We start from the raw sequence: 27,217 nt of genomic DNA on the forward strand, positions 1-27,217 counted from the left end.
TTGGGTGTGGGCAGTAGTATGCATGGTGACAGAGTTAGATTGCAAACACATGCTATTTTTGGAGGTGTGTTGACAGTGTTTCCTGTCACTTTTTCCATTGGTTATGTGTACAGCCAGAAACTCACCAACTGATAGCTTATTGATAATTGATACACTTCTCCTGAATACATTTTTCCATTGTGGACAATAAAAGGGGGAAAGATCACTCCTTAATTTAAACATATTTATTCACACTAATTTGCAAATACACAAAAAGTTGTTTGTATAGTGAATGAAGCAAGTTTGTACAATTCCAATCCATTTGTCAGGGCAGGAATAGACCGTGTCCTTCCTCACATATAATCCAGCATCTCTGTCTGCATCTCATTGTCACTCCCCTCTGAGGGATGAAACTCATCTTCCTCATTCTCCTCTTCATCATCCTCTCCACTTTCTGGGGTCTTTCGCCTGGTAGTAGAACTCTCAGGTCCAGAAGAGTATGGAGCTGCAGAAAGCACAGATATACTGTATGATGGACTTAGAAAAAACAAACATTCAATGTCCCCATAATTGACTCAAATCTTACAGCAAGTCAACAAAAGATACACACAAAAACTCACTTATTTAATGGACAATTAATTTATGCACACGGAACTCTACACAATTCCTGGAAGCTGAAAATGTCCCAGTTCTTCCATGGGCTGCATACTCAGACATGTTACCCATTGAGCATGTTTTCGATGTGTATGACAGCGTGTTCCAGTTCCCATCAATATCCAGCAACTTCGTACAGGCATTGAGGAGGAGTGGGACAACGTGGTACAGGCCACAGTCAACAGCCTGATCAACTCTATGCAAAGGAGATGTGTCGTGCTGCATGAGGCAAATGGTGGTCACATCAGATAGACTGATTTTCTGATCCATGCCCCTCATTTTTTTAAGGTATCTATGACCAACAGATGCATACAAACTCAGCAAAAATATAAACGTCCTCTCACTGTCAACTGCATTTATTTTCAGCAAACTTAACATGTTGAATCTTATGTTCATACAAATATTTACACAACTTTTTTTATTTCACCTTTATTTAACCAGGTGGGCTAGTTGAGAACAAGTTCTCATTTACAACTGTAACCTGGCCAAGGTAAAGCAAAGCAGTGCAACAAACAAGAGTTACACATGGAATAAAAAAAACGGTCAATAATACAGTAGAAAAAGTCTATATACAGTGTGTGCAAATGAGGTAGGATAACAGAGGTAAGGCAATAAATAGGCCATAGTGGCGAAATAATTATAATATAGCAATTAAAACACTGGAGTGATAGATGTGCAGAAGATGAGTGTACAAGTAGAGATACTGGGGTGCAAAGGAGCAAAAAAAAAAAAATGGATAACAGTATGGGGATGAGGTAGTTGGATGGGCTATTTACAGATAGGCTATGTACAGGTGCAGTGACCTGTGAGCTGCTCTAACAGCTGGTGCTTAAAGCTAGTGAGGGAGATATGAGTCTCCATCTTCAGTGATTTTTGCAGTTCTTTCCCATCATTGGCAGCAGAGAACTGGAAGGAAAGGCAGCCAAAGGAGGAATTGGCTTTGGGGGTGACCAGTGAAATATACCTGCTGGAGCGTGTGCTACGGGTGCGTGCTGCTATGGTGACCAGTGAGCAAAGACTTATAGATGATGACCTGGAGCCAGTGGGTTTGGCGACGAATATGAAGCAAGGGCCAGCCAACGATAGCATACAGGTCGCAGTGGTGGGTGGTATATGGGGCTTTGGTGACAAAACGGATGGCACTGTGATAAACTGCATCCAATTTGCTGAGTAGAGTGTTGGAGGCTATTTTGTAAATGACATTGCCGAAGTCAAGGATCGGTAGGATAGTCAGTTTTACGAGGGTATGTTTGGCAGCATGAGTGAAGGATGCTTTGTTGCGAAATAGGAAGCTGATTCTAGATTTAACTTTGGATTGGAGATGTTTGATGTGAGTCTGGAAGGAGAGTTTACAGTCTAACCAGACACCTAGGTATTTGTAGTTGTCCACATATTCTAAGTCAGAACAGTCCAGAGTAGTGATGCTGGGCAGGCGGACAGGTGTGGGCAGCGATCGGTTGAAGAGCATGCATTTAGTTTTACTTGCATTTAAGAGCAGTTGGAGGCCACGGAAGGAGTGTTTCATGGCATTGAAGCTCGTCTGGAGGTTAGTTAACCCAGTGTCCAAAGAAGGGCCAGAAGCATACAAAATGTTGTCGTTTGCGTAGAGGTGGATCAGAGAATCATCAGCAGCAAGAGCGACATCATTGATCTATTCAGAGAAGAGAGTCTGCCCGAGGATTGAACCCTGTGGCACACCCATAGAGACTGCCAGAGGTCCGGACAACAGGCCTTCCGATTTGACACACTGAACTCTATCTGAGAAGTAGTTGGTGAACCAGGCGAGGCAGTCATTTGAGAAACCAAGGCTGTCGAGTCAGCCGATAAGAATGTGGTGATCGACCTGGCCAAGGCTTTCGACTCTGTCAATGAATACAGCTGCACAGTATTGTCTCTTATCGATGGCGGTTATGATATCGTTTAATACCTTGAGCGTGGCTGAGGTGCACCCGTGACCAGCTCGGAAACCAGATTGCATAGCGGAGAAGGTACGGTGGGATTCGAAATGGTTGGTGATCTGTTTGTTAACTTGGCTTTTAAAGACCTCAGAAAGGCAGGGTAGGATAGATATAGGTCTGCAGTGGTTTGCTTTCCAATCTTTGGGGATCTCAGACGATACAAAAGAGAGTTTGAAAAGGCTAGTAATAGGGGTTGCAACAATTTCGGCGGAAAGTTTTAGAAAGAGAGGGTCCAGATTGTCTAGCCCGGCAGATTTGTAGGGGTCCAGATTTTTCAGAACATCAGCTATGTGGAACTGAGACAAACTGAACATGTTCCACAGACATGTGACTAATAGAAATTGAATAATGTGTCCCTGAACAAAGGGGGGAGGGGGTCAAAATCAAAAGTAACAGTCAGTATCTGGTGTGGCCACCAGCTGCATTAAGTACTGCAGTGCATCTCCTCCTCATGGACTGCACCAGATTTGCCAGTTCTTGCTATGAGATGTTACCCCACTCTTCCACCAAGGCACCTGCAAGTTCCCAGACATTTCTGGGGGGAATGGCCCTAGCCCTCACCCTCCAATCCAACAGGTCCCAGACGTGCTCAATGGGATTGAGATCCGGGCTCTTCGCTGGCCATGGCAGAACACTGACATTCATGTCTTGCAGAAAATCACGCACAGAACGAGCAGTATGGCTGGTGGCATTGTCATACTGGAGGGTCATGTGAGGATGAGCCTGCAGGAAGGGTACCACATGGAGGAGGAGGATGTCTTCCTTGTAACGTACAGCGTGCAATGACAACAAGCTCAGTCCGATGATGCTGTGACAGATCACCCCAGACCATGATGGACCCTCCACCTCCAAATTGATCCCGCTCCAGAGTACAGGCCTCGGTGTGACGCTCATTCTTTCGAAGATAAACGCGAATTTGATCATCACCCCTGGTGAGACAAAACCGCGACTCGTCAGTGAAGAGCACTTTTTGCCAATCCTGTCTGGTCCAGCAACGGTGGGGTTGTGCCCATAGGCGACGTTGTTTCCGATGATGTCTGGTGAAGACCTGCCTTACAACAGGCCTACAAGCCCTCAGTCCAGCCTCTCTCAGCCTATTGCGGACAGTCTGAGCACTGATGGAGGGATTGTGGCCTGTTCCGGGTCCGGTATAACTCGGGCAGTTGTTGCCATCCTGTACCTGTCCCGCAGGTGTGATGTTTGGATGTACCGATCCTGTGCAGGTGTTGTTACACGTGGTCTGCCACTGCGAGGACGATCAGCTGTCCGTTATGTAGTGCTGTCTTAGGCGTCTCACAGTACGGACATTGCAATTTATTGCTCTGGCCACATCTGCAATCCTCATGCCTCCTTGCAGCATGCCTAAGGTATGTGCACGCAGATGAGCAGGGACCCTGGGCATCTTTCTTTTGGTGTTTTTCCAGTCAGTAGAAAGGCCTCTTTAGTGTCCTAAGTTTTCATAACTGTGACCTTAATTGCCTGCCATCTGTAAACTGTTAGTATCTTAACGACCGTTCCACAGATGCATGTTCATTAATTGTTTCATTGAACAAGCATGGGAAACAGTGTTTAAACCCTTTACAATGAAGATCTGTGAAGTTATTTGGATTTTCACGAATTATCTTTGAAAGACAGGGTCCTGAAAAAGGGACGTTTCTTTTTTTGATGAGTTTATGTATTCCCAGTTATGTGAAATCCATAGATTAGGACCTAATGAATGTATTTCAATTGACTGATTTGAAACTGTTTGAAGTTGCCCGTTGCGTTTATATTTTTCTTCAGTATAGATGCACTCATTGTTCCCACACTTGCACACCGGCAGTGGGGAAGTAACCAAAACCTCAGACAGACTGTTGTGTCCAGAGCTAGAGGAAAGTATTCTCATGGTGACTGGGCCTACAGTATGGTTAATCTTGGACCACACTAGTTCACTTCACATCAGGGATAGAGGAAGTAGGGGGCACGGAAGGTGTGGCCGAACCCCCTGGTCAGCAAACCGTTGAAGTTCAGATGGGTGAAATGGACATCGACTGTAGAACTATAACCTCTCACATGAAGTATAATATAACATTAATTCCTGCTGAATTGGATGCATTTCTTGCAGTAAATTCATAAACCAAATGTTAATTTTGTCTCGGGAACAGGAGTGTAGAAATGCTATCTTTTTCAGCAATATAAAAGCTGACAGTATTCCAACCAAACACAAAATATGCATCCAAGAAAAACTGCAATATTACCAAAAAACAAGTTGGATCATTTTCCCGGCCTTTAATTTCCTTAAAAACAGTCAAACTGAGGTTCTTTGGACATTTTGAGTAACAAAATTGCCTACCAAATGTTGGAAATTATATGTAAAAAGTATCTAAATTTGGCATAGCAACTATTTTTTCACGCACAACATCTGAACATTAATAAAAAGCAGCTTGACCTGTGGGAAGGACACTTGTTGTGTTTAGTAACAGTTTTATCCCCGACCAGGGGGTTCTCCTTCAACTCTTATGAAAGAACTGCAATTCAACACAAACTCAAAACCACCTATACACCATCAAGTTCGACCCGGCAGAGTTTATCATAGGTGAATGCTGCACCAGTGTTAGAGAGAGAGGTCTCACCTGGCCTCTTGGCACGGATAACCTGCTTGATCATGGAGGACATGATATCTCGGAGGTCATCAGAGGTGTGGGACAGACACCAGCCATCCCTCTCGTCACACTCCTCCTCCTGGCCATCGTTCCGACTGATCACGTTCCTTATGCTGAGCCAGGAGCAGGGAAATAACATTAGACACAAACAGACAACAATATGCTGAGACCTTTGCCACTGCAAATCCAAAAGGAGATTGGTCCAAATATACAGTGCCTTCAGAAAGTATCCTCACCCCTTGACTTTTGCCACATTTTGGTGTTACAGCCGGAATTTAAAATTGATTAAACTTAAGATGTTTTTTTGTCACTGGCCTACACACCAAAACCCATAATGTCAAAGTGGAATTATGTTTTTCAAAATGTTTACAAATTACTTACAAACGAAAAATTGAAATGACTTGAGTCAATAAGTATTCAACCCCTTTGTTATGGCAAGCCTAAATAAGTTCAGGAGTAAACATTTGTTTAACAAGTCACATAAGTAGCATGGACTCAATGTGTGGAATAATAGTGTTCAACATGACTTTTTAATGACTACCTCATCTCTGTACCCCACACATTCCTGAGTGGCGCAGCAGTCTAAGGCACTGCATCTTAGTGCTAGAGGTGTCACTGCAGACCCTGGTTCGATTCCAGGCTGTATCACAACCGGCCGTGGTTGGGAGTCCCATAGGGGGGTGCACAATTGGCCCAGCGTCATCCGGGTTAGGGTTTGGCCGGGGTAGGCCGTCATTGTAAATAAGAATTTGTTCTCAACTGACTTGCCTAGTTAAATAAAGGTTAAATGAAAAAAAAACATAGATAATTGTAAGGTTCCTCAGTCGAGCAGTGAATTTCAAACAGATTCAACCACAAAGATCAGAGAGATTTTCCAAAGCCTCTCAAGGAAGGGTACCTATTGGTAGATGGGTAAAAAATAAAAAAGCAGACAATGAATATCATTTTGATGCATGGTGAAGTTATGAATTACACTTTTGATGGTGTATCAAAACACCCAGTCACTACAAGGATACAGGCATTGTTCCTAACTCAGTTGCCAGAGGGGAAGGAAACCGCTTAGGGATTTCACCATGTGGCCAATGGTGACTTTAAAACAGTTACAGGGTTTAATGGCTGTGTTAAGAGAAAACTGAAGATGGATCAACATTGTTGTTACTCTTCAATTCTAACCTAATTGACAGAGTGAAAAGAAGGAAGCCTGTACAGAACAAAATCAAATAAAAATCAAATCTTGCATCTTGTTTGCAACATGGCACTAAAGTAATACTGCAAAATAATTACCTTTTTTTCCTGAATACAAAGTGTTATGTTTGGGACAAATCCAATACATTACAGAGTAACACTCTCCATATTTTCAAGCATAGTGGCTGTTGTATCATGTTATGGGTATGCTTGTAATTGTTAAGGACTGGGGAGATTCCAGGAAAAAGAAAGAATGGAGCTAAGCACAGGCAAATTCCTAGAGGAAATCCTGCTTCAGACTGCTTAACCAACAGACACTGGGAGATGAAATCACCTTTCAACAGGACAATAACCTAAAACACAACGCCAAACCTACACTGGAGTTGCTTCCCAAGAAGAATGTGCATAGTGTGGCCGAGTTACAGTTTTGACTTAAATCCACTTGAAAATCTATGACAAGACCTGAAAATGTTTATCTAGCAATGATCAACAACCAATTTGACAGAGCTTGAAGAATCTTGAAAATAATAAAATGGGGAAATGTTGCACAATCCAGGTGTGGAAAGCACTTAGAGACTTACCCAGAAAGACTCACAGCTGTAATCAATGCCAAAGATGCTTCTACAAAGTACTGACCCAGGATTGTGAATACTTATGTAAATGAGATTTCAGTATTTTTCAGACAAAAAAAAAATATGAATAAAATGTTTTTTGACTGTCATTATGGGGTAGTAGTGTGTGTAGATGGGTGAGAAAAATAATACATTTAATTCCTTTTGAATTCAGGCTGTAAAACAACAAAATGTGGAATAATTCAAGGGGTATGATTACTTTCTGAAGGCACTGTAGTTATGTTTAGAATCTATTATTAAATACATCCATAGAAAGGTCCCTTGGTGGAAGGATGTTTGGCATACCTTAGAATAATTGATTAAGTTAAGCAATTTTTCACGTTGGCCTTAAACACACCTTATTTTAGACACTACAACAATGACTCTGTAGATGCTAAAAAGCCATTCTTGGTGTCAATTGAAACCTCACCGTGTGCTCAAACCCATTTTATTTATTGAAATTAAAGGCCAATCACAGCCCTCCTTTAGGATTGCATATTCAGTAAGTCACCAGCAGAGGGAGTTCCTTTGAATACATTTTCCCATTCAATGTGTTGGTGTTGCCCATAAAATATATCATAACTTCAAGTAGCAGAGAACCAACTGGAAATGTTATGTATTTGTAGAGTATATTGTTTAAAACAATATGCAAAATAATGAAAATCAACAAGGGTACTTAAGAAATGTAGGTTTATATTTTTAATGAAGCATAAACTAATGTACAGAAATGGTATTCTTAATCTCAACACTACTCATATTTCAGAGCACACAGTACTATTTCAAATGACACTAAGTCTGGCTTTGTAGCATCTATAGACTCATCATTGTAGTGTCTTAAAGAAGACTTGGTAAGGCTAAAATGTTAAATATAATTATTTTGGATACAGATTTAAAAAAGGTACGACAAACATCCTTCCCCCAAAGGACCTTTCTACGGATTTTATTTCAGGAAGATCGAAAACAAATATATTTGGGCCAATCTCTAATGGAATGGCCCGTATACCATGTTGGATTTTACCTCTCCACATCCAGATCACAGAGCTGGTAGAACATCTGCCTGTGGGGGGGCAGGGTCCCATCTCGGAATATGTATGAGGAATCCTGGACATACAGGAGACAGGGTAAAAGGAGATTGGTATCTGAGGTCTTATTACTGTGACATTCTTGTTAGTACAGTATAATATGTATAGAGTGAGTAAGTTGTGGGGAAGTCTTTAGTTCCTTACCTTGAGCTGGTACCTGGTTATATTAGCACTACGCCCACTAGCAGGGCCCTCAGGGGGTAAATCTGTCACATTAGCAGCCTGGGGCACTGAACAACAAAGAGGGACATTAGTGAAACAATCATCACTAATACACACACGCACGCACACACGCAAGCACAGACCCAGTCACACAAACACACCAGACATATGCCCAGTTACCCACCTGTTTTGTTAAGTGTGATTGGCAGGGTATAGTTGAAAGTGCTCCTCTTGGCCTTCACTGGCATGTCATTTATAGTATATCCTAAAGACAGTCACAGGGGGGAGAACATGGTCTCATAAAACAATGCATGATTAACCAAGGCTGTGGGATTAAATTGTCCCTCCAGATTAGATTGAACCAAACCTCCACCCTGCCCCCACTCCTCACCGTGCTTGGTACTGCAGCGGATCCTGAAGTCCAGCACCTGGTATTTCTTGGCCTCTGGTGTCTTGCAAGGGTCGTAGCCAAATCTCACCCAGAGGCTCCTCCAAGGCCCTGTCACCTAGAGGATACACATATCAGATTTCAATGGAATTTGTATGGCAAATAAGAACAATGGGCTGTTCTGTTGACTCACTCAATGATTATATTGCGAGGACTCTTTCTGTTTTTCCCACTACACTTTTATTTAATATTCTATTGATCAAATAGATTTTCATGTTTGCGTCTTCTTTCTCTCTTGCCACCATCCACTTCTACTTCTCTCAAGAGGTTAATTTCAAGTCAAGTGAATTGAATAGGACATGGCATATAAATAGAGAGATGCCCTATTTCCCTTTATTGAGCCCCTGCTGGTGTGGGTCTGCTCACCATATAGATTAGTTAGGTGTCAGAGAATATGCAGACAGCCAAACAATTTGCATGCTGATGAATGGTATACAGGTATGTGACCTTTGGCTGTAGTATCCATGGTGACAGATAGACATATGCTTTCTAACGCATTTTCCATTGGCTGGTCTAGGTCTCCTCACCATATAGTAGGCCACGATAGGGAGCAGCAGCTTCAGTTTATCAGGGTGTAGGTCCAGGTTGGCCTTGACCGCGTACCCGGACCAGATGGGCCGGCTCTCAAACATCTACACACAGTGTGGTTTGGGGAAAGTTAACTGAGGATATATCAAAGCAATAGACTTAACATTTCCGATGTGTACATTTTCCATAGAAAAATAACATAGGAACATCATTTGTACATGGTGATGTAAAAAATAGGTGGGCAGGTAACGCCAGTGATGTAGTTGTAAAAAAAAAAAAAAAAAATAAGCGGGTAAACTCTGATCACCGGGCGCAGTGAAAAAAGTAACGCTCCCTATACTTTCAATGTACAGTACCAGTCAAAAGTTGACACACCTACTCATTCAAGGGTTTCTTTATGTTTTTCTACATTGTAGAATAGTGAAGCATCAAAACTACACATGCGGAGATCATCTGTTCACCTACTCTGCGTCTCACAAAGACACGATGGTTTGAACCAAAAATCAGACCAAAGGACAGATTTCATTGTTTGTCTTCACTATTATTCTACAATGTAGAAAACAGTAAAAATAAAGAAAAACCCTTGAATCAGTAGGTGTGTCCAAACTTTTGACTGGTACTGTATTTCTCAACAAAAGGTGGGTAAACTGTTGGGCAATAACAACAAAAAAACTGGGTAAACTGTTCACCCTCCACTAGCACACTGGGTATCGTCATCAAGTTCTATGAGTGTCTATTGTAATTCCATCTAAATTAGAGAGACCAAATACAAACTAACCTACAGGCTAACACTTAAGTAAACACTTCTGTCTTGAAATAGCATTAGAATTAAAAAAAAAAACAAAGGCTCAAACTGAAAAAAGCTATGTTCCTATGCATATGTGATTAACATAATAAAAAATAGTTTCAAACATGAAAACATCCCCCCTGCGTTTGACTTCATGCAGTCTTCACAATGGCTTGTGAATAAACCTCAGAAGCCCAATGCAAAGTATACTAACCTCCTTCAGTTGTTCCTCTGCCTTTATGTCACTGGGGTGAACACACACTCTCTTCCAGTTGACCTTGGCAGCCTCCAGCGGCTCCGTGGGGATGTTCTGGTCGTTAAAAGTGAGGAAGATGGCATTATGAGGCCGGCGGGCTCGACTCAAACCAATCAGATTATCCCTGGAGACTGTTGGGGGACAATGGCCTTCTCTGCACAGAAGACACAAGACCACAATGGTTTAGCTAATAACCCCTATGGGTTGGCCAATGGCGACATCTATTAGCACCTGCATCTTTATAACTAAATAAGGGGCTTCCTGTCTTGCTCCTGTTGTTGAACACACCATTTTGTAAAGTTGTTGTTGGGAATTCTTATGCATTATTGCTGACACACATGTTGACTTCCATTGGCATATTTGTTTCTGAGCTGAACACACTACCTCTGATGAGGGTGAAACTGTGTAGTATAGCGCTGCTCCAATGCCCCTGCTTACTTGTGTTGGATTTCAGGTCGGTAGTTATAGTCCACAGCACTGTCCAGGCGAGAGAAGATGGGTGGAGGAAGGAAGAGGGGCACAGGCTGCTCAAAGAACTCATTATTCTCTGGTTTACGCAAGATGATCTTATCGTAGAGGGATGTGTGTGAGCCGTCCTTTTCTGAATGCACTGCAAGATACTGGAAGTCTGCCATCCCTGCAACAATTAATATACAGTGAGTGTACAAAACATTAAGAACCCCTTCCTAATATTGAGCAGCGCAACCCCCCCCCCCCCCCCCCCAAACAAAATTTGTCGTAAGCATTCTACAGGGATGCTGTCCTAGGTTTTAGTCCAATGCTTCCCACAGTTGTATCAAGTTGGCTCGAAATCCTTTGGGTGGTGGACCATTCTTGATACACACGGGAAGCTGTTGAGAGTGAAAAACCCAGTAGTGTTGCAGTTCTTGACACAAACCGGTGCACCTGTCACCTACGAACATACCCCCTTTCAAGGGCACTAAAATCTTTTGTCTTGCACCTTCAACTTCAATTGAGACATACAATCCGTCTCAAGGCTTAAAAACCCTTCTTTAACCCTTCTCCTCCTCTTCATCTACACTCACTGAAGTGGATTTAACAAGTAACATCAATAAGGGATCATAGTTTAGCCTGGATTCACCTGGTAAGTCTGTCATGGAGCAGGTGTTCTTAATGTTTTGTACACTCAACTTACATCAACAAATACACAATTAAGAGTAATTAACAGCACAGATCAGAGTAGGGAGGCAATGGCAAGGAATCATAAAGCGATATAAAGGGGTCACAGACACTCAAGTGTTTGAAGTTTAAGAAGTTGAACCTTGGAATTTGTATGTCGTCCCGATGACACCCAGGATGTCCATGTTGATTTGGGCTTCCTTGGGGTTGCCTTTACGCACCCTCCTTTTCATGCGCAGCAGCAGGTTGGTGGAGGGGTAACGGTTTCCACAGACAGGGTGACAGAACGGGTCCTGGGGACGAAAGCGAAGTTCCAACCGTCTGCTGGGGTCAGCATAGGTCTGTGGAGAAACACTTCCTTTTTAGTTCATCATCATTATTATTATGAACACAAATAGTGGTGGTGATTATGGGAACAACATCATGTGAGCAGGTATGCATGTCTGAAGTAGCTAGCACCCGTTACCTACAGTAAACTAATATGGTGTGAATGATAACATTTTTTATTAAAACATGTAGCTAGCTGTATATATATATATATATATATATATATATATATATATATATATATAGAGAGAGAGAGAGAGAGAGAGAGAGAGAGAGAAACATTTCAAGCAGAGTAACGTAGATAGCTAGTTAGTGACAAGTCGCGCATGCGCTGATTGGCGTGTGTAGCTAGCTAGAATTGCTTGCTCACCTTGGACATCCCTTGTATACCCCCAATACTTTCCAGCATCTTGTCCACATTGGAGATAATACCTGGATATTCCACACAGACGAGTTTATTGTCCTCTGATAGGGAAAGAGTCGACGAACTCTCAGGCACAACACTGGCAGTGAACGTCTCATCACTTGTGCTGCCCGAGACAGACTGGCGCGTGCCGGTTATCTCTTTCATTGTAAAATTCAAATCGTCCAACCCCGATGCTGCCATCTCACCTTTGGATAAGTAACTGTCACAGTTTGAGTTAATAGCGTTATTTGAATATCCTTAAGTTGACTAATTAGATAAAAAATGTACAGATTAAAGTTTGGTTTCCTGGTTCGTAAAAAGCTCAAATATTTCGACCAATAAATCCTTACGGGTGGAAACAATTGGACGTGTTTATAGTTCCGGCCTGCCAGAGAGCATGATTAGACTTGACGAACATCGGCTATGGAAGAAGCATGTTTGATGTGTTTAGTTTATCCATATAAAACACTTCGGCTATATTCAGCCTGGTCTAATAATTCTCACTACGGTCAGTATTATGCGTGATCCTTGGAACAGCCCAAGTTTCCTGATATCACAGACCCTCAAACTAGATCTGAAGTCTAAGCAATTTCAAGCCAGAAGGGGGCAGGAGAGAGACAGACGAGTGTAACGATTGTCAGTCTGTACTGCAAGAAAAAGGCTATACAATTAGATGTGTCCTTGTAGTCTCTCTCGTGCTGCTAACAGCTTAGTTTCCTTCACCGACCCCATACTGGGCTTAAACCAGTGATCCCTCCTTGACATTCCAACAGGTTGAACCACCTGAACGCTATCAACTGGATGGATCCATCCAGGACATTTCAAGCTAGCTGTGGAGTGAGCTTATGGCACGTTCTTAATTGCGTTACACTAGCTAAAAGTCAAAAGACAATTCCACCACTTAATAAACAGTTATTATGCATTTAATATATATGCGATAAAGACTTGATACACATTTTGATGTTTTATCGTTTTTGTTAGTCATACTGCACGATTCCTCGGACAGAAGATGGCGCCAACAGAGAAGGGCGATATCTTACGAGCTCCAACCCAACTTTGCCATTAAGTGACTTTTTTTGGTACTCACTCCCGGTGTGCTCCCACCCAAGTCAAGTACCGTACTTAGGTAAAAAGACAAATAAGGTTCCGTTTGCAACACTGATGTAAAAATGGTATCCACAAGTTCATTTGACTCGGGGGAAGTAGATACAGGGCCTCACTGCCAAAATCCTGAAACCTCCCTTTAATGTATACTTATGTCTTACACGGGATCCTGCCCCTAGGGTTTTCTTGTTATTTACAAAAGGAGTGATCTGGTCTTGCTGTTAGAAACTTTGAAACAGTGGTTTGTGCATTTGTATCATGTCCTCCTCCCTCAAGTGTAGTGTAATCTGTATAAGGCAATACACTCATAACATCCTCCATCAGAAAGAGATAATCTGATTCTACAGAGGCGTAATATTACATCAAGAAAGCAAGTTGTGTTAGAATATGTTTGAAAGGCCTACAATTTAGCAATGTTCTATTTAGTGATAGACATTTCTGTTTACTTATTTAAAATCCGACTTTGTGCCTTAAGGGCAATATAAGCTAATATGATGTGACTCAAGATAAACAGTATATGTTTTCCATTGGCTTCTTGTTTTTTTGTAGGCTTGATGATGGCTGGTTTCCTTCTGATAGATAGTCAAGTCGTGAAACTTTTGTTTTGGCGCCCTGTTTCAGTTTTACCACTTCAGATCCATTCCAACACAGTCACAGTGTATATTACAAATAACTACATTTCCCTCCATCCCCTGAAATGGAGAGGATTTTGGTGTGTAACAGCTGTTTGAATAAGAACCCTAGTGCCATGCTTTTCTAGAGTAGAGCCAGATAAGGCATTTGTGCTTCCTGCGTCGGGACGTATTATGAAGTTCTGTGCTTTGCGGGAGATGATGAGACAGCAGAAGAGGTCATGCTGGGAGAAACAATTTGTCATGTGGTGTGGTGGAGCCAGGGTGTCACACGGAGTGGGATCTAGCACCTCTGTCTATTGGTCCGTGCTCCTGTGTCTCCCAGATTACTGCTGTGTTGGGTGCTATCTCTGTGGAGGGACTGTTCACTCCTCCCTGTCGAGCCGCTGGCATGTTTCCGACCGTTACAGTGTGGGGCAGCCATGATAAGACTATCACCCACCCACCATTGCCCGGCTTGCCCAGCAAGGCCTGCTGCATGGCCCCAGATTTCACCCTCTCTCTTTCCACCTCTTTCTCTCTCTCTCTTTCCTTGTTGACCCTGCTCAGTCCTTCTCACTCCTTTTTCATCTTCTCTCTCCTCTTCTCTCTCTCAATGCATCATGTGCGGTTGGAAAGGCAAAGCCATTTTTGCATGACGAACTGCCTCAGAGCTGCAGCGAAGATGGCTGCTGCCATTATTGTCATTCTGATCCACTACACTCTTCCCTCTGCTAACTGTCATTCAAATGGTATCACCAGCCCAACACTGAAATGTGATCAGAGACCTACTTCCTGTGTCTAGGCAAATGGAAGAAAGCTGCCTCAGTTTGACTTCTTCTTTAGTCCACTAGTCCAGTAGCATTGAGATTCAAGGCTAAACATAAACATGTAAAAGTCAAATACATTTAGCAAAAGGATGATATGAATGTTGTATTAGCAAAAGTAGATAAAATCAAGCTTCATGCCTCTTCAATGTTTTACCTCTTCAGCTTTCCCAGCTGGGTTCTGGAGAAGAGCATGACTTTACCTCTAATTTGATGCTTTACACAAACAAATAATCTACTCCCTGGATTTAAATAATGATTGCCTTTTATCTTCTCTTCTTTGGTAATCTGTGTGTGTGTTAGACTTGGCCTGGTCACTCCTCTCCTTCTCTATGTCTCTTCTCTATCTCATACCATCCGGTACCTGGCTCTGAGGTCATAAACATGGATGATAGGGTTCTTTGTCCTTCAGTTGATTTGGAGTGGGGCAGTTCATGTAGTTGGGATGTGTAACTATTTAAAAATATATATACTGCTCAAAAAAATAAAGGGAACACTTAAACAACACAATGTAACTCCAAGTCAATCACACTTCTGTGAAATCAAACTGTCCACTTAGGAAGCAACACTGATTGACAATAAATTTCACATGCTGTTGTGCAAATGGAATAGACAACAGGTGGAAATTATAGGCAATTAGCAAGACACCCCCAATAAAGGAGTGGTTCTGCAGGTGGTAACCACAGACCACTTCTCAGTTCCTATGCTTTCTGGCTGATGTTTTGGTCACTTTTGAATGCTGGCGGTGCTTTCACTCTAGTGGTAGCATGAGACGGAATCTACAACCCACACAAGTGGCTCAGGTAGTGCAGCTCATCCAGGATGGCACATCAATGCGAGCTGTGGCAAGAAGGTTTGCTGTGTCTCAGCGTAGTGTCCAGAGCATGGAGGCGCTACCAGGAGACAGGCCAGTACATCAGGAGACGTGGAGGAGGCCGTAGGAGGGCAACAACCCAGCAGCAGGACCGCTACCTCCGCCTTTGTGCAAGGAGGAGCAGGAGGAGCACTGCCAGAGCCCTGCAAAATGACCTCCAGCAGGCCACAAATGTGCATGTGTCTGCTCAAACGGTCAGAAACAGACTCCATGAGGGTGGTATGAGGGCCCGACGTCCACAGGTGGGGGTTGTGCTTACAGCACCAACGCCGTGCAGGACGTTTGGCATTTGCCAGAGAACACCAAGATTGGCAAATTTGCCCCTGGCGCCCTGTGCTCTTCACAGATGAAAGCAGGTTCACACTGAGCACATGTGACAGACGTGACAGTTTGGAGACGCAGTGGTGAACGTTCTGCTGCCTGCAACATCCTCCAGCATGACCGGTTTGGCGGTGGGTCAGTCATGGTGTGGGGTGGCATTTCTTTGGGGGGCCGCACAGCCCTCCATGTGCTCGCCAGAGGTAGCCTGACTGCCATTAGGTACCGAGATGAGATCCTCAGACCCCTTGTGAGACCATATGCTGGTGCGGTTGGCCCTGGGTTCCTCCTAATGCAAGACAATGCTAGACCTCATGTGGCTGGAGTGTGTCAGCAGTTCCTGCAAGAGGAAGGCATTGATGCTATGGACTGGCCCGCCCGTTCCCCAGACCTGAATCCAATTGAGCACATCTGGGACATCATGTCTCGCTCCATCCACCAACGCCACGTTGCACCACAGACTGTCCAGGAGTTGGCGGATGCTTTAGTCCAGGTCTGGGAGGAGATCCCTCAGGAGACCATCCGCCACCTCATCAGGAGCATGCCCAGGTGTTGAAGGGAGGTCATACAGGCACGTGGAGGCCACACACACTACTGAGCCTCATTTTGACTTGTTTTAAGGACATTACATCAAAGTTGGATCAGCCTGTAGTGTGGTTTTCCACTTTAATTTTGAGTGTGACTCCAAATCCAGACCTCCATGGGTTGATAAATTGGATTTCCATTGATTATTTTTGTGTGATTTTGTTGTCAGCACATTCAACTATGTAAAGAAAAAAGTATTTAATAAGATTATTTCATTCAGATCTAGGATGTGTTATTTTAGTGTTCCCTTTATTTTTTTGAGCAGTGTATATATTGTCAATTCATACTTTCCATGGCCTTTCTATGTCAAGCATTGCTAACTGTAAATATGATACTATATGTCTGTTCATCGATGTTATGGCTTCCATTGCTTGAAACAGAGTAAATACTCAGTGTGTGCTAATTAAAGTACTACATAAAATATTACATATTTCTTAAGATAGAGCAGCCCATGGGAGATATCCGTTCTTCAACATGTCTCCCCTAGCTTTTAGCCTCGGGCTGGCACACCTTTCCACCTTCCAACCCAGGGATATTTTGCATACTCATTTGCAAGACAAATTCAATTCATTTCTGGCCTACTCTCTACCTGTGTGTGTGTGTGTGTGTGTGTGTGTGTGTGTGTGTGTGTGTGTGTGTGTGTGTGTGTGTGTGTGTGTGTGTGTGTGTGTGTGTGTGTGTGTGTGTGTGTGTGTGTGTGTGTGTGTGTGTGTGTGTGTGTGTGTGTGTGTGTGTGTGTGTGTGAGAGAGAGTGCTTGGTTTGGTTAGGTTAAGAGTGTGTGTTAAGAGTGTGTGCAGATGTGTGCCATGATTTTCTTGTGCTCTACAGGGTCTTGGCTGGGTGGAACAGATTTTGAGTTTTTTTCTTGTTTTCTGTTAATGTGTTTGTCAGTGTTAAGTCGGTTTCTGGTATCTGATTCCTCCATAAGCTTGCTGGAAAGGCAGTTTAGACAAATTAGTGCTGCACAATTGAAAAGAAAGCAGTTTGCTTTGTTGATTTCACCTTTTGTTTCATTATCTTGCAGTTGAAAAAATTAAATCAAATGAGGGGAAAATAATTTGTCTTGATTTAGCTTAAGTTTGTTGTTGAGCTGGAAGTGTTTAAAGATGTTAATTTTAGCTTTACTTTGAGTGGACAGTTTAACATTGAAGTTCCAGAGAAACATACAGTTTAGTTCTTTGAAGGATTAGGATGCCACTGTACCCCAGGCCGGCACAGGAGATGCAAATGAAGAGGGGGAGGAGAGAGAGAGCATAAAAGCATACAATAATTAATATATGCTATTGAGACGTTACTATATTGTGTTGTTTTAATTAAAACCCTGCGTTGTGTTGTACTAAATGATAAAAATCACAGACACACCTGTATGCGAATGTTGAAAAGGGAAGTTCAGCTCAGGTGCATGTGGGTGGACCTGGTCCCCTAATTTCCCCAGTTTCCCCCAGGCTACAGTCTGGGCCCCACCCCTCCAATGCAGGACCCATGTCCTGTTTGTTTAGGCCCGCTCGTCCTGCTCCTCTCTCTGCCATTGGCTGCCTGTGCAGCATTTTGATTTGCTCTGTACCCTCACACCAGGATGCAACCCTAACTGTTTCCTGAGCACAACGGACCCTATTGCCTGGGTTATATAAACACTAATTTGCATGGCACCACAGATTTGTTTACCAACTGTACCAGACAGTGGACAGGCTGTATGTTTCATTCCGCACCTAGACACTGATTTCTGTAACAACCCCACAACATATACTCATACTGCTGTTGTGACCATGTATGGGTGTTGTATTTTTCACCCACTGAAATTCCTTTCCTGCCAATTTCTCTGTGTGTGTTAACTTGGTGGTTAAACTCAGGTTGAAATCAGTTTTTTTAGGCAAATCTGGAACCCTCCAACCAGGATTTCCGGAACATCAGGGAATTTATTGAAAGTTCATGGAATGCTGCTACCCTGCAGCATAAAGTGGGAATTTAATATATTTTTGTTAGAAATTAGCAAACAGTTGTGGACAGTGGTAGATCTAAAACCTCAAAACCTGATTTAACCCATAGTTGTACTTGGCCAGCTACTTATACAGTATTTGATGACAGATTTTACTAAGAAAGGGTCTGATTTGACTGTAACAGCTTAAATGGCCTAACTGGATTTGGTGTTTGAGGAAGGTGTTGTGTCTTCATGAAAAGTGCAATATGTATGTCAACGCAAACCCGTCAGAATGGATGGGTGTGGTACAGTATGGGGACAGGCTGTTTGAGTACTCCATCCTCTGTCTGTCTGTTGTCATACAGTATATCCAATATCATAACACAGAGGGAATACACTTCTTCTTCCCACTTGAAGACCAACAGTGTGACTAACTAGAGATTAAGCTGAATGTGCAGACCTTTGCTTACAGGTGTGAAGAACTGCATCATACATGGGGAAGGCCTAAGCAGTTTGTATATTAGTGATTGAGATTTTGGAAGGATTGGGGGGATTGATCCTCCCTCTCCGCTCTTTAGTGAGCATGATGGCATGCATGGGCAGTCCATTCCTCTGTGTGACATTTGAAAACCTGGTGGACTTGAGATTTGCATGGTTTTCCAGGTATAGATTTGAATTAAGTCTGACACTATCTCTGACTGGTCATGCTAGAGATTTCAGCCCCAGATAACATGAGCTCAGCCTTGCAGAGGACTGCTACAGAGCCAGTACAGATGCACAATCGAGAGCATCCAGGTGGGCTGTATCACCGCCTGGTACGGCAGCTGCTCCGCCCATAACCGTAAGGCTCTCCAGAGGGTAGTGAGGTCTGCACAACGCATCACCGGGTGCAAACTACCTGCCCTCCAGAACACCTACACCACCCGATGTCACAGGAAGGCCAAAAAGATCATCAAGGACAGCAACCACCCGAGCCACTGCCTGTTCACCCCGCTAACATCCAGAAGGCGAGGTCAGTACAGGTGCATCAAAGCTGGAACCGAGAGACTGAAAAACAGCTTCTATCTCAAGGCCATCAGACTGTTAAACAGCCATCGCTAACATTGAGTGGCTGCTGCCAACATACTGACTCAACTCAAGCCACTTTAATAATGGGAAAATTGATGTAATACATTTATCACTTGCCACTTTATATTATTTATATTAGATAATGTTTACATAACCTACATTACTCATCTCATATGTATATACTGTACTCTATACCATCTACTGCATCTTGCCATCTTGATGTAATGTATCACTAGCCACCTTAAACAATGCTGCTTTACATGTTTTTATACCCTACAATACTCATCTCATATGTATATACTGTACTCCATACCATCTATTACATCTTGCCTATGCCGTTCGGCCATCACTCATTTATATATTTTTATGTACATATTCGTATTCATTCCTTTACACTTGTGTGTACAAGGTAGTTGTTGTGGAATTGGTAGATTACTTGTTAGATATTACTGCATGGTCGGAACTAGAAGCACAAGCATTTCGCTACACTTGCATTAACACCTGCTAACCATGTGTATGTGACAAATGCATTTGATTTGATTTGAGTTGGAAGACAGTCTGCATGCAACCTGCGCCATGAGTAAGCGGTCACACATAAAGGCTTACCATGAGCCATCTCATCTGACTAAGCTAACATACTGCTTGTATTTGACCTTTTGACAGTTTTCTTTCTTCTTCTTCACAATGTTTGTCAACTTGTCACATGACAGTGAATGTATGATTATGTTAAATATGGGCGGAGTGTGAGTTGTCTTTTCTCCGCAAACCACAATGATTACGAGGATTATAATAAAATCTCACCGTTATTTGGAGAGCATTTGTTCATTCATACCATTGCTTCCTTTTATTTGACATAAGATTCATTTATAACTATAGTTTGAATGGCACACGCACTCTTTGTGAACATATAAAGCTTTTTCTTAAATACATTATGCAACAAAATCATGAGACCTATCTCTCTTCACATTTTACTTTAAAGGCCTCTGTCATAAGTATACAACATCATAATGCACCCAAAAGATGCATATCAGTTGAAATAGATTTTATTCCAAAGGGCTGTTCCTCCTTAAGTGATAGCAAATACTTTATGAAAAGTATTGCTCTTAAATCTTTTTAATGAATTTTAATCTTATTAACACTTTGTTCTAGCTAGCTATTTGTGTAGGTAGCTATCAAGTAAACACAATAATTTCTGCTGGTTAGGTGCTGGCTAGCTGCTGGCTCTGACTGACTTAAAAATGCCTTTTCACTCTCAGGATAAGATTCAATACGATATGTGTAAAGCAAGTTATTGTGTCTGTAGTGGCCATTTTGTGTCATGATGTACCATGATGCTCACCACTAAGGGACATGTTTGGTCTTTCTTTCTCTTTCTTTGCTATGTTGTTTTGCTAAGGCACTCTTTCCTCTTCTTCTCTATCCATTGTTCTCAACCTCGTCACTTCAGGCCATGCTGGCTCTCATGGTGTCTGCGGAGGTCCACCTTGCGTTGGAAGCCCTTGACACAGATCTCACAGCCGAAGGGCTTGAAGCCTGTGTGTTTACGACTGTGTGTGATGAGGTTAGAGCTCTGGCTGAACGCCTTCCCACACACCTGGCATTTGTGGGGCTTCTCACCTAAATAGACACATACAAAGACATGTTTAAACTGTGGCATTATCAAATCTATCAGAATCAAATATCACAGTTTCATTTTGTATTGATGCTCTTGCTGTACATGAAGTATAAAAAGTATGAAAACAGATAACATGTAACGCATGAGGTATATCTGTGCTGTAAAGTCAGTATCAGTGACTGGGAGGAAAGAATCGTGCCATTGTTAAGATTTGTCAAACATTCATTGGAGACGTATTCCACCTGCACAGAGTTCCTTTCACAGAGGCCTTGGCAAAGTAGGAAAACCAGATATGCAAATCAGATGGACATTTGTTTAAGTTCATTTTTCTGATTCATCGGCAGTTATATTACTCTAGGAAACAATTCATGTTAACACCACCAAGAAAGCAGAGAACTACAGTGTGAGGCAATCACTAACGTTGCTTTTTAGTTTTCTGAGAAATTACAATACAATCAAATCACTGGTTGGATCCCTAACTTTGGTGCTCTGTGGATGCTCTTCTCTCCTAACCTGTGTGGATGTAGGTGTGTTTCTTCATGTCCGACTTCTGGTGGAACCTCTTTCCACAGTACTGACAGGGGTAGGGCCTGGTGTCGGAGTGGATGAGTAGATGGGTGGAGAGGGTGGAGGAGCGCTTGAATGTCTTTCCACACATCTTGCATTCAAAACTTCTTTCCTTTGTTTAAGGAAACATGTACTTAATTTATCATCTCATCTCAAATATCATTGTCATGAAAGTATGTAGCCTACTTTTCTATGGAAGTATACACATAACTTAGGGCAATTTGGACAATGTGCCAGAGTACACATCTCTGGTTGTCTGTCTTGTCTCCTTAACCATCTCCAACAGGACACTGTGCATTGTGGGTACCTGTGAGTGAACGTTCATGTGTTGCTCCAGACTGACAGCATGGCCAAAGGTTTTCCTGCAGATGCTGCAGCCGAATGGTCTGGTCCCACTGTGGGAGCGTCTGACATGTACCTCCAAACCATGAGGGGTTGAGAACACCTGCCGTGGCAGAGGAGGACAGGGAAGTTATCAACTGACTAGGAGGAGCTTATCATGAAGTCACAATGTCAATGTGTAGTCTTTTAAACAAGTGTTCTGGCAGTCTAATTCTGTATAGGCCCATTAGTTATTGTCAGTTACACAGTGTAAAGAGAAAGCTATGACACCACTCCTGCATATGTACCTTGTCACAGGTGATGCAGTGATACGTTTCCGAGGTGGGGTAGTAGTGTGTGCTGCAGTCCAGAGGTTGCTGGGGCTCAGGGCTGTGGCTGACTTTAGCCCGAAACAGGCTGCTGGAGTGCTGCAGGAGGGAGGGGGGGAAGCCCATCGGACAAAGGTCATAGGGCACAGGTACAGAGTCCCAGGTGTAGGAGGGCTTGTAGTATGCAGGGAGCTCTGCCATGTTAGCCTCTGAGGGTAGAAGTAATAAGAAAATTGACTCAATGAACACTTCCTCTGAAAAAACCTTTTGAATGATATGTTGTCCCATTTAGTACCAATAAGGTTCTATTATATTCTATTCCCAATGATTTTTGTCTCTTCACAACATCCCAGCCCAGTTGGAGGGTCTCTCACCTGATAAGTAGTATGGTGGTAGAGCAGGGGTAACAGAGTGTCCTGTTGGGTCAGGGTGAAAGGGGACTGGCCGTTCAGGCTCCTGTTCATTTTTCATGTAAGAATAGGGGTCAGGATGAGTGGGCTGACCCAGTGACTGAGGCCTGACTGGAGACTCTGGCCTCTTTGGTTCTGACAAGATCAAATAGAATGTTTTTTGTCACATGGACCGAATACAACAGGTATGGAGCCCCTTTCCAACAATGGAGAGTTAAAAAGTAATAAAATATTTTTTTTTATATGAAAAAGGTTTATCTGTGAAAATGTACATAAATGTACAGGTAACTGCGAAAATAAAGGAAACACTTGAGTAAATGATGAATAGAAGGTATATTAAAAGCAGGTTCTTCCACACAGATGTGGCTGTGGTTCCGGAGTTAATTGAGCAATTAAAACATTCCATTATGCTTAGGTTCATGTATAAAAATACACAGTTTCCCATTATGCTTAGGTTCATGTATAAAAATACACAGATTCCCATTATGCTTAGGTTCATGTATAAAAATACACAGTTTCCCATTATGTTGGCTATCATGGCTAGAAGAAGACATCTCAGTGGGCATGTCCTAATACCCATACTAGCATACTAAATAGTATGCAATAAAATTAATTTTATAGTGTGCGAAATTTTGAAAATATTATTCCCAATGCATCATCTAATGCGCGATTGCGTTGACTCCCGCCATTCGTTCATTTTGGTACAGTGCATCAATTTATCTGATTATCAGCAATTGTCAAACAGTTGAGTTGGAAAAGACAAGTGAATTAAATTAGATCAAACACCGAAATGAGTATGCAGGTTAATAAATCCTGTTAAGGATAGGGGGCAGTATTTTCACGGCCGGATGAAAAACGTACCCAAATTAAACTGGTTACTACTCTTGCCCAGAAACTAGAATATGCATATTATTAGTAGATTTGGATAGGAAACACTCTGAAGTTTCTAAAACTGTTTGAATGGTGTCTGTGAGTATAACAGAACTCATATGGCAGGCAAAAACCTGAGAAAAATTCAACCAGGAAGTGGAGGATCTGAGAATTGTAGTTTTTCTTTCTAGTCCTTTTCGAAACTACAGTATCTTTGGCTGTCAAAAGCCTTCAGAAAGTTGTTTGAGCATTCTCCTGTCACTGGGCAGAGTATAGAAGCTCATTCACTGAGTGGACTGCCTGGGGACAAAGAGATTGGATATGTGCGGTCCCGCGAGCACGCTGTTACTTATTTTTCTCCTTGAACGAATACGCCATTGTCCGGTTGGAATATTATCGCAATTTTACATTAAAAATACCATAAAGATTGATTTTAAACAGCGTTTGACATGCTTCTAAGTACGGTAATGGAACATTTTGACTTTTTGTGTCTCGAATTGCGCTCGCGTGTTAGCCTTTGGACAGTGACCTGAACGCACAAACAAAATGGAGGTATTTGGACATAAATATGGATTATTTCGAACAAAAACAACATTTCTTGTGGAAGTAGCAGTCCTGGGAGTGCATTCTGACATAGATCAGCAAAGGTAAGAGCATATTTATAATACTAATTCTTAGTTTAGGTGACCCCGAACATGGCGGGTGTCTGTGTAGCTTGCTGTGATGGCGAGCTATGTACTCAGAATATTGAAAAATGTGCTTTCTCCATAAAGCTATTTTACAATCCGACACAGTGGTTATAAAGGGGTACTGTATCTATAATTCTTAAAATAATTGTTATGTATTTTGTCAACGTTTATGATGAGTATTTTTGTAAATTCACCGGAAGTTTTTGATGGGAATACATTTTCTGAACATCATGCGCCAATGTAAAATGCTGTTTTTGGATATAAATATGAACTTTATCGAACAAAACATACATGTATTGTGTAACATGATGTCCTAGGAGTGTCATCTGATGAAGATCGTCAAAGGTTAGTGCTTCAATGTGGTTGGATTAAGGAGAAGTGTATCTTTAAAATGGTGTAAAATAGTCGTATGTTTGAGAAATTGAAATTATTAGATTTTGAGGTTTTGTATTTCGCGCCATGCTGTTCCATTGGATATTGGCTAGGCGTTCCGCTAGCGGAATGTCTGTCCTCAACAGGTTTTAAGTATGTACACTGAACTAAAATATAACACAGCATGTAAAGTGTTGGTCCCATTCTGATTGGTGGGTGGGCCCGGCTGTCCCGGTGGGTGGGCCCGGCTGTCAAGTGGGTGGGCCTATGCCCTCTCAGGCCCACCCATGGCTGCACCCCTGCCCAGTCATGTGAATTCCATAGATTCGGGCCTAATAAATGTATTTCAATGAACTGATTTCCTTATATGAATTGTAACTCAGTAAAGCATTTGGAAATGTTGCGTTTATATTTTTCTTCAGTATAGTACACTAGTATGGGTATTCGGACACGGCAAATGAATTTGAAACAGGGGTCTCAAAGGGTTTAAAGTGTGTGTGTGTGTGTGTCACCAGATCTCAAGCTAATGGAACACTATGGGAGATTCTGAAGTGGCGCCTGAGACAGAGTTTTCCACCACCAACAAAACACAAAATGATGGTATTTCTCGTGAAAGAATGGTGTCGCATCCCTCCAATAGAGATCCAGACACGTGTACAATCTATGCCAAAGAGCATTGAAGCTGTTCTGGCGGTTCGTGGTGGCCCACCCCATTAAAACGCTTTATGTTGTGTTTCCTTTATTTTGGCAGTTACCTGTACAGCGCATACTCTGACGGCTATTCTTCCGAATAATTTCTCTTTTGCATATCCGTGAAACCAGCCCTAACCGCTCAGTTTCAATAGACGAATTCAGATGAATTCAAAGAATTCAGTGAAATGTGAACGCACTGACAAACCCGACCATCAATAACAGTCGGAGCATATTTCCCTTGCTTTGGACGATACTTCGTCTAATAGTCCAACAGGTGTAGCCTCTGTCCTCAATTGTATTTATTTTCTATGATGATGTTTAACATACATTTATAAAAGTCCCACTGCATGCTGCAACTCATCATTATGGATTCACTTTCCTCAAGTCAAATAAATGTCATTTGTTTTTCATTTTTTTGCAATAGCCTATATTGGCGCAGATAATTAAAAACATTACTGATGTCTGTGATCCACAGGGGTGTGAATAAAGGAAATGTAAACTTGTCATTGTCAATTGATGAATTATAAACTGGCAATGCATGAAATAACTGGCAAATCATTATACACGTCTCATTATACACTTAAAAAGTATTGATGTGTCTCCATGATAATCTTGACATTCTAACTAACCTGTAAATGCAGGGACCCTTGTGCACCTCTTGTTTTTCACCAAAAAAGATCGTGGCATGACGACGCTGTTGGAAAAAATTATTATGGCAAATGCTTATAGGCAACTCAAAATAGTTGATGTATTTATGCAGGACTAGGCCTAACATGTTATAATGCAGTTTACGAGTCTGTGAACTTTCAACATTTTTAGGTGGGCTGATACAACATTTCTGAAGGAGCGAGTTTTAGCGAGGGAAACAATGGGCTAAATAAATTATTATATGTTTAGGTTGGTTGTTTGACTTTATGCTAACACTAATGTTTTAAATGTAGGCTAAATAAACTGTAGGCCTACATGAATTGTACATTTAAAATAACCAAGCCATACCAACTAATTCCCAGAATATGCCACAAATAAATATGCTGTCAAATCCAGTACAACAGAATGATCAATCAGTATTTGAGTTACCTATTTAAGTATGTAGGCTTATCATGAAATAACGCTGTAAAAGACTGAAAAAAAGCATATGATAGGCCTGTGATGTTTAAAATAATTATAATACATTACTGACTTGGATAGGCTAATTGTAAAATGCATTAATTTATTTATAACCTAAATGAATCTATCGTAATTTTCTTTATTCGAATTATCAATACAAATTGACATAAATTATGCTACAGGAAAAAATCGTTATAATAATATGCACTTGCTGCGCTTACCGTTAGTTTATAACAAGTAGGCTAGGTAGGATAGTGGTCGTATTACTGTATATTGGCAATGGCTTGCTTACTTATTAAAACAATATCCAATCAGCCGAAATAAAAATATTTCCGAAAATCCTTTCGCAAAACTCAGAATCCAAACCACTGTAAGACATCGCACTTTTTGCTGTTTTCTTTTGCTCCCCTCCCTGATTTTCAATCAGATAGTGTTGTGTTGGAATCTGACTGTGGTTTCAACCAATGAGAGCCCCAACTCACAGGTGGAAATTTGCGTAGAAAAACATACGAACCTAGACACAGCTCCTCGAACTGTTACAAACGATTTTAAGTTTCAAAGAGTTCACAAATAAATTGAAATAATTATTGAACATCATGTGTCTCACGTGATTATATTTTGTTTGGCATATAATGGTTTTCAAATTGGAAGGAACAAAGGTAATTTCACCAATTACAGAATAATTTACAACTATTAAAATTGATTAGAGAAACAAAAATAAATCCAATCCAAAAGTTTCACTCATTAGCCTACAACTTGCAATATTTGATTTA

The 27,217-nt window shown here is 41.8% G+C and overlaps 2 protein-coding genes across 5 annotated transcripts; both read right to left on the bottom strand.

Moving 5' to 3' along the window:
* Positions 1–209: 209 nt before the first annotated feature.
* On the bottom strand, positions 210–12,504 carry gtf3c5 (general transcription factor IIIC, polypeptide 5). Its single transcript, XM_014128632.3, has 11 exons — positions 12,130–12,504; positions 11,575–11,773; positions 10,731–10,929; positions 10,251–10,446; positions 9,249–9,353; positions 8,665–8,779; positions 8,458–8,538; positions 8,256–8,341; positions 8,048–8,130; positions 5,204–5,346; positions 210–484 (listed from the first exon to the last, which is right to left on the bottom strand). Exons 1-11 carry the CDS (start codon positions 12,364–12,366, stop codon positions 333–335), a joined length of 1,596 nt encoding a protein of 531 aa, XP_013984107.1. The 5' UTR covers positions 12,367–12,504; the 3' UTR covers positions 210–332.
* A 7,784-nt stretch (positions 12,505–20,288) lies between these two features.
* Positions 20,289–26,877, bottom strand: LOC106563235 (zinc finger protein Gfi-1b). 4 transcript variants are annotated; one of them, XM_014128629.3, is made up of 7 exons: positions 26,737–26,877; positions 25,967–26,031; positions 22,678–22,848; positions 22,283–22,512; positions 21,961–22,098; positions 21,600–21,765; positions 20,289–21,088 (listed from the first exon to the last, which is right to left on the bottom strand). In XM_014128629.3, exons 2-7 carry the CDS (start codon positions 26,022–26,024, stop codon positions 20,910–20,912), a joined length of 942 nt encoding a protein of 313 aa, XP_013984104.1. In that variant the 5' UTR covers positions 26,025–26,031; positions 26,737–26,877; the 3' UTR covers positions 20,289–20,909. The 4 variants fall into 4 exon arrangements, with proteins under 4 accessions (XP_013984104.1, XP_013984102.1, XP_013984106.1 ...); XM_014128627.3 differs by having other exon boundaries at positions 26,666–26,853; XM_014128631.3 differs by having other exon boundaries at positions 22,678–22,759; positions 26,666–26,808.
* Between the last annotated feature and the right edge of the window lie 340 nt (positions 26,878–27,217).

This window comes from Salmo salar, chromosome 11 (assembly GCF_965601325.2).
Source record: "Salmo salar chromosome 11, fSalSal1, whole genome shotgun sequence".
In the NCBI taxonomy this organism is placed as follows: Eukaryota; Metazoa; Chordata; class Actinopteri; order Salmoniformes; family Salmonidae; genus Salmo; species Salmo salar.